The sequence below is a fragment of the Arctopsyche grandis genome, chromosome 8 (assembly GCF_051622035.1).
Source record: "Arctopsyche grandis isolate Sample6627 chromosome 8, ASM5162203v2, whole genome shotgun sequence".
In the NCBI taxonomy this organism is placed as follows: Eukaryota; Metazoa; Arthropoda; class Insecta; order Trichoptera; family Hydropsychidae; genus Arctopsyche; species Arctopsyche grandis.
The window spans coordinates 27797199-27804698 of NC_135362.1; the positions used below are offsets into that span (position 1 = coordinate 27797199).

Genomic DNA, 7500 nt, shown 5'->3' on the forward strand with positions numbered 1-7500 from the left:
CATTGTTTAGCCTACATGCACTTAGAGTCTAGATATAGTCCTTGAAACCAATTATAACGGTCACACAGTCTCTGGGATCCTACCCGGCCTAATCCGATTGCAACTAACCGGCGGCTCTTTTTAGTATACGTAACATATGTATATAAAAGTACATTTTGTTGCCAGTGGTTTAGCTGTAACGTTCATATATATGTCGAATCGAAACGACTATTATAGTACGGTGAGCGTTATCTCAGCGTACACAGACAGATTAGCGATATTATATATTTTTTTCTCTTGTTTTCTTATGTAGGCCGTTGTCACGCATTAGGTTCTTCCTGTAATGCCAGAATGGTCCAAAACTTTAAATAAATAAACGAGAAGTAGATGTGTGACAAAAAGCAAATTGCAATTGGGAAAAGATTTGAATCAAAACTTGACATATTGATTGCCTCATGAATGTCACTACTGAAAGTGGTATTTACCGTTTCTAATTAGAAACCTGGTAGTGATAGATGGAGATCACCGAAGCAATGAATGAATGTCAGAATGCCGGGACACGTTTCAGTACACACAAAAACTAGAGAATTCATAGAAGATCTATATCAGATTAGCTAAGATGTACAACAACTTACATATTTCACGTTCTTTCTCCTCAACCAGGATTGAGTCAATGTTAATTCTTCTCTAGAAGAATGTATCTTGTGCTACCACTGAAACCTGCTTTCACTCGAGTCTCGACCTTTCACAAATTGAGCTCACATGTTTTTCTAACATCTTCTCAATGATCTTTAACTTTCTTCTCATCGATACTGTAGATTGTATCGATTGGCAAACGTTGATCATGCTGATTAATTATAAAGAAAAGTTCAAAAATTCACACATAAACTGAACCAAATCGTATCCAAGAATTTTATTACTTTCAAATAATTTACATAAGTACTTAATTTTCGTATGGATTAGTATAAAAATATAATAGTAACATTACATTAAAAGTATCGACAGTTCATAAGTCATACATCATAACATTTTTAAACAATGTAAAATAATAGATGAACGAGTCAAAAACTATGATACACATCTGAGATGAAAAAAAACTACAATTTATTAATTATGCCTATCATGTCTTGCTTCTCTGACACATTATTCATGTGTCAGAGAAGCAAATATGACTGTCGTTCATAAAATAGTGTGACCAAATTCAATAGTTGATCAATCCTGTGATTGATAGACGGACATTGTATTATAAAACGTCTCTTTAAACGAGCCGACGATGAGAGATGATCATGATCATAGCTTGAAATGACATCAAGTAATGGTTTGAATAGTTTTAAAGGCCTCAGAATTATTTTGCAAGACGAACACACTCGTATATATTTATATTTGTACAGTCGCAAAGTACACTTATCAGCCTAATGCGAATACACTGCAATACATGCAATTTAGTAATGATCGTCACTTGTCTCCGAGTACGACTTGGCTAATATTAAACAATTGACAGTGTGTGAGGTTTGCAAATGATGACACGATGGGAAAGTGGGAAGAATTACAGGCCAATGGATAGATTACCGACGTTAAACTTTGACTCGATACAATTCAATCTATGATTCATCTGCACTGTTATTACTGTCGCTATCGGAGTAGCCGGCCAACAGTGATAACCCACTGGCGGCTGGTGGCTTTGGTTTATCGTCGCTTACGTTGCTATTCTCGGAATTTTTGATTTGACCGGAAATTTCATTGTTTGATTCGGCGTTCGGCTTCTTGACCCTCACTAAATTAGATAAGCCTCCTCTCATTGAATGCGATCCGATGCTCTTGTTCCTGGGCTCTGCCGGTTTTGTACTTTTAGCTAAAGTGCCACTGAACGAAGTAACGGTCGATGATGCTTTAGCACTATCGTCGCTCTCTTTCTTAATCCTCTTGAAAGGCACGGGATTTGAATCGTCCTCTTCAATCTCTTCGATTATTTCTTCGGCTAATATAATCCTGTTCTTATTTTGGAATTTCACTGATCTAAAATAAGATGAAAATTAACAAACCGATGATTGTATCCGATGAAATATCATCGCATGGGTTATGGCATATTAAGTTATTAAATAAAAAAAATTAAAAAAAAAGTGTCAGTTCTGTGTTCGATCCGCAAGCACGGTCGTACTTTTTTCAAATACCTTTTAAATATTTTTAATTTATATTTAACTAGCTGTATTACCCGGCGTCGCTCGGTATTTGTAATAAAAACCGCTTAAACATGACTAATCTAATAGTAAACATTTTATTAAATTTATTTGAATAGTTTCATTTTATATAAATTTATTTGAATACTCATTTGTTTTTTTTATTAAATTGACTGTCACGAACAAACAAACATATATAGTAAGTCTCTTTCAAAATTATATGTATACCAGAATCCGGCGCTTGCGCCACCTAGGGCTTCGCCCTCGGCGCCTTTGCCCCGGGGACTTCGAATCCTTTGGAATCGAAATAAAAGGTTAGTATTTAAAAAAGTTTTTTTTAACAGGGTTTTTATTTTAAAATTTTTAGTTTATTAGTTATATAACCGGAGTAGAACTTTAAATCAGCTGATAACTAATAACTAAAAATAAAACTATCACTGTTTGATCTGTGTACATATATTAAGCCTGTATTGGTTAGAAAGTTTGTTTTGATTTGAGGTTATGGGTTAAACGTCATTCTTTCAGATTCACCGAACAGTGTTGCCACCCTGCATAAAGGCCGGTGTGGCAACACCCAAGACCGTTGGCTCAGCAAGCCTCCACAAAACTATAAATATTTATATATTAGAGATAACGAGAACCTATAAAGCAAATTTTATAAAATATAGAGTGAAAAAAGAAAAAGTAATAGGCGTTTAAATAATTAAAATTTGACAGCGAGATGGCAGGGCGAAAAGTAATGAAACTACCGATGTGAATGATGAATGTGACAGATAAACGTCACCGTGTAATACGATGCAGTATTTTCAAACGTGTCTAATGAGATATTTTTTCACCATCGTAATTGCGGATGATACCTTAACTTATATTGATGACCAAAATGAGCAATATGGCAAAGTATGAAAACGATCGGATAAGAGATAAGGGATATAAAAAATGATCGCTTACACGAAAACCATGTGAAACGTATAAGAGGGCAGTAATTAGTAAAAAATCGAATTATTTGTTTGATGACGTCACGGATTTACGACCCAACGAACGAAGGTTACATACAAAGTCTCTTTCTAAATTATATATTAGATTCTTTAGTATGAAAAACAAAATGGTAAAAACTACCTACATATAAGCAATATAAAACGCCGATAGAAAAATTAATGAATCAATTGATTGAATAAATTTTCAATAGATGTTGCTAAATGCTCAGAGATTAATTTGTCTAGAGGAAAGATTGGTAGCAAACAGTATATATAGATGTTTTTTTGTTGATCTGATATTATGTTCGTATGTTTTGTTGACAGTGTTTTAACTGTAACGTACATATTTCGAATCTAAACGACTATTATAGTAAGGCGAGCGTTATCCTACACAGACACACAGAATGGCGATATGATATCTATTTAGTTTAAAAGGAATATTACTTTAAAAAGTCTTCATCTTCTTTTTCTTCTCTAACACGGCGTGCTTCGGCAGTTTCACCGACGTATTGTTGAAGCATTGTATCATAATCGACGGCTGCCTGACGTCTATTCAAATCCTTAAGTTCTTCCAAAGACTCCAATAGCTCAATTTCATTTCTGGATTGTTCCGTTCGATTTTCTATAAGATTAAAACAAATTCTATAGCAAAAATAGTACACATCGATAGCCGAGTGCACAGATATTGTATGTCCATTTTTGAATTTGTATCGAATTTTAAGTTTGTATGTAGATGCTGGAATAATCCAGGTTTTTTATGTGGTATACATACATTACTTTGAAAGGAAAAATCTGAATTATTCCAGCATCTACAAACTTAAAATTGGACAAGCAACCAGCAGAATAGACTAGTGATTAGCATATAATGCTTTGAACAGAGTGGTCACGGGTTTAAATCCCACTGGTTTCTGCTGGCCAGACCTTAGATTTGTGACTTCAAGTCGATCGTTTATCAGAGCTTTCCAATTTATATGATTTTCATTGAAACGGTTCCAACAAATTGGCAACCTTATCCATTTTCTCGCAAATCTCTAGTTTTCCTCAATCTTGAATTTCGCTGAATTGTATAAAATGCTGCAAATTTACAAATTTGAACATAGATGTCTCTGTGGGTGTTAATTCGATATGTATTTACTTTGTATAACAATACTTGTATCAAATATACAATGTTTCTGGCCAGGAAGGCGTATCGAGGTTACCTGTTAGGACTTCCTAGTATAGATTAAATAAAATAAAATATGGACATACAATATCTGTGAACCAAGCCATCGACATATAAACATACATTGTGTGTAATTACATAAATATATACCCAAAAGCTTCATTGGATTATTTGCCTCTTCTTCTTTGAGCTCGTCTTCTTCTCTTTTAGCCTGTTCTACGGCTAGCTTGAGAGCCATAAAATTCCTCGTAGCACCAGCTTCTATTTCATAATCTGTATTCTTCGGATCTGTCTTAAAGGATATTTCTTGAAGGCAGCGAGTACACTGAAATATCACATTACAAATGTCCATGTATTTGAAAATTTACATTATAATACAATCTTATTCATATACTTCAAGGCATATATGTAAATTTATATCATACCGAGTAATTAGTCGGTGGGTGGTCTAACCTTTATATAAAATCTATAGATTCTGATGCCGAGATAGTCCTGGTTTTCGACATCTTCTTTTCTGGCATTGAACTTTTTTCCTTTGTATATGTACTCGCCGCATGTGACACACCTCATATTGAACGGAGCCATCAGCCGTACTGTGTATTGTCGATTTTTGGCCAATTTCATACGGGGTATCTTAGACGGATCAAAATCCGGTGGATAGTATTTCTGAAAGGTAAAATGGCATCCAAACATAACGAAACGGTTCACAGAATAGTTGTAACATCATATGACAGGTACACAAATTGGAAGCTTGACGGTTTACATAATATAATATATAAATTCATATAAAATCATATTGATGATTGACTTACGTTTAAAACTTTTCGTTCAGACATTTTGGAAGGTTTTTATAAACGAATAGACAGAAAAATTAGCGTAGTGTTCGTAACGTCAAAGTGCGACGATGTCAAGGTTATGTTTGACGTTTCTCGTCAGCATAGCCAACTGTGTTTGTGTGTTCGAGCGTAGCACGCCATTTTACGACCAGCTATCTTGATTATTTAATTTGATCTGAAATGTAATTTGACAATTTATAAATTATTCGAATTTGATTTTAGAGTCTGTCGATTTCATCTGATAAAATTGTTGTTGAGACGATTCCATACAAAATTGGAACCGTCAAAAATCCAACAATTTCAACGAATCTATAAATTTACATTTACTACCGGTCTCTTAAGGCTGTTCTCTTTTGTCACCGCGTTTCTAAAGAACTGCAGAAATTATTTTATTCATATTTTAGCTTTAAAAAACAGTGGCCAATAACTTATTGACCATATGGAGGATGAACGAATGAGACGACTGGCATGTTAATGCACGTGTTTATTATATGACAGCTAAAGGCAGAGTGAGTAGTGGCTCTCCGAACCCAGCCGAGTTGGTTCCCACTCGCAGGAAGGCAACCAAACTCGACCATGTCGTATAAGCGAGCCGCCACATCACTCCCCCCCAGCATCAGCGATACCAAAATTACAAAGAAACAAATTTTACAAAAGAAAAAAATTATTGTTACACAAAGAGAAAAAAATTATTGAGTGGGGAGAAAAAAATTGTTGACGTGGGTCATCCGCTGTGTAGGTGTACCGCCCTGAATGGTCGGTACATTCGAGGGCGGTGACGTCGCGAGCAGGACGGTGGCTGGTCCGATGGTCGCGCCGATGCGATGCTGCGCCGGCGCCGCTCTTCCGAGGCTGATGTCGGTTGGTGGGGCGGTGGGGGCGGCAGGGGCGGCAGGGGCATCGATGTGGTTGATGATACTCCGAGCTGGACCGTGAGTCGTTGTGGCTCGTGGAGGTGTTGTAGCGCTACCGCCCTTCTCGGCGTGACGACGCTCGTGGGGACGGACGGGGCCATGATGATGATGGTGCTGAGGTGGTGTATGTCTTGTGGTGCTGGATGACCGTTCTATGTGTACTGGATCGCGCATGACTCCACATCCAGCTGTCAAGATCGTCGTCTCATTCGCTCCCCCATTTTATTAAGCACCTGTCATCGACGTTGTGGCTGGACTCCAGTCGGTAGGTAGGTAGGTAGGTAGCCGTGTCTGCTCGTTTATTGTCACCCGCGGGCCGCGGCGTGCTGTGTTGATGGCGATGGGGGCGCGGCGGGTAGCTTTCCCGCCTGGCTCGGCGAGGCAGGGATGAGCGGCATGTTGAAATTGATCGAGGCTGCGTGGCTTGATGTCGGGGGGTCACCAGTTATGGAGGATGAACGAATGAGACGACTGGCATGTTAATGCACGTGTTTATTATATGACAGCTAAAGGCAGAGTGAGTAGTGGCTCTCCGAACCCAGCCGAGTTGGTTCCCACTCGCAGGAAGGCAACCAAACACGACCATGTCGTATAAGCGAGCCGCCACAACCAATTGACAATCAGTAAATAGCCCCCCTTGTTCGTGATTAGTGAACGATAGCTGCAGGAGCTGTATGTATGTGTATGTGTATAACCAGTGGCTGTGTATGTGTCGTCGTCTCGATCAGCTAGCTCTGGAGCACGTGCTGGAACAGTGCGGGGTGGGGAATTAGAAACGTCAGTTTTGAGTTATATCCTCGTTTATTGTGGACTTGACGGCCGAGCCGGGGAGTTGCTCGACGCCTCTGCCCCTTTATCGCGAGGGCTGTGGATTGAGTACGCTGGCTGGTCAGGAAGGGTAGACCAACCACGCCAAGACCTTCTCGGTCGGCGTATAGCGAGCGTCTGAGAGCTCGCCGTGTTCGAGGCTTGGGTCGAACACGTGGTCGAGCTGGTCATAGTCGGTAAGGCACGACTATGGAAGAAGCCATACTCCTCGGAGGGCTTCTATTATGCCAATGAGCGCTCGCCGTGATCAGACTTGGGCGGATCACGAGGCCAGCCTGCCTTAGTTCGAGGCCGGCTTTTACGAGAGACACTACATCTGGCGGTCCGCGCCGGGATCACCGGGCGCCGGACCCACGGGAAAATCTAGAGTGACTGACATATGGTCGTTTCAAAGAGAGAAAATAAAGGCCGAAGCCGTAAGAGGACAACCAACGGCCATGAGGGCTTTTGGCTCGGACAATTAGTGACTCTTTGCACTTAACACTTGGTTAACATTTGGTTAAGGTTAACACTTGCCGCACTGTGTGATTATACGATAGCGAGTGACTAAGACTTATGTTTTATTTTATGAAATAAAATATACAAAATGCAGGGTTTTCATGGTTTATGTATTCCTCATCATAACCTATA

At 39.1% G+C, this 7500-nt stretch overlaps 1 protein-coding gene across 1 annotated transcript; it reads right to left on the reverse strand.

Moving 5' to 3' along the window:
• Positions 1-292: 292 nt before the first annotated feature.
• LOC143915702 (splicing factor YJU2) lies at positions 293-5253 on the reverse strand. The gene is made up of 5 exons (XM_077436456.1): positions 5105-5253; positions 4746-4958; positions 4443-4617; positions 3575-3752; positions 293-1995 (listed from the first exon to the last, which is right to left on the reverse strand). The coding sequence occupies exons 1-5, from the start codon at positions 5126-5128 to the stop codon at positions 1581-1583; spliced, it is 1005 nt and encodes a 334-aa protein (XP_077292582.1). The 5' UTR covers positions 5129-5253; the 3' UTR covers positions 293-1580.
• Positions 5254-7500: the final 2247 nt, after the last annotated feature.

What these genes read in the sequence shown, in the direction of transcription:
- LOC143915702 (XM_077436456.1), bottom strand. Translation starts at nt 5,128, where the DNA reads ATGTCTGAACGAAAAGTTTTAAAC. An exon ending in CTGAACGAAAAGTTTTAAAC is followed by an intron (nt 4,959 to 5,104) that starts GTAAGTCAATCA and finishes TTTACCTTTCAG; the next exon opens with AAATACTATCCACCGGATTT. An exon ending in TAATCCAATGAAGCTTTTGG is followed by an intron (nt 3,753 to 4,442) that starts GTATATATTTAT and finishes TTAATCTTATAG; the next exon opens with AAAATCGAACGGAACAATCC.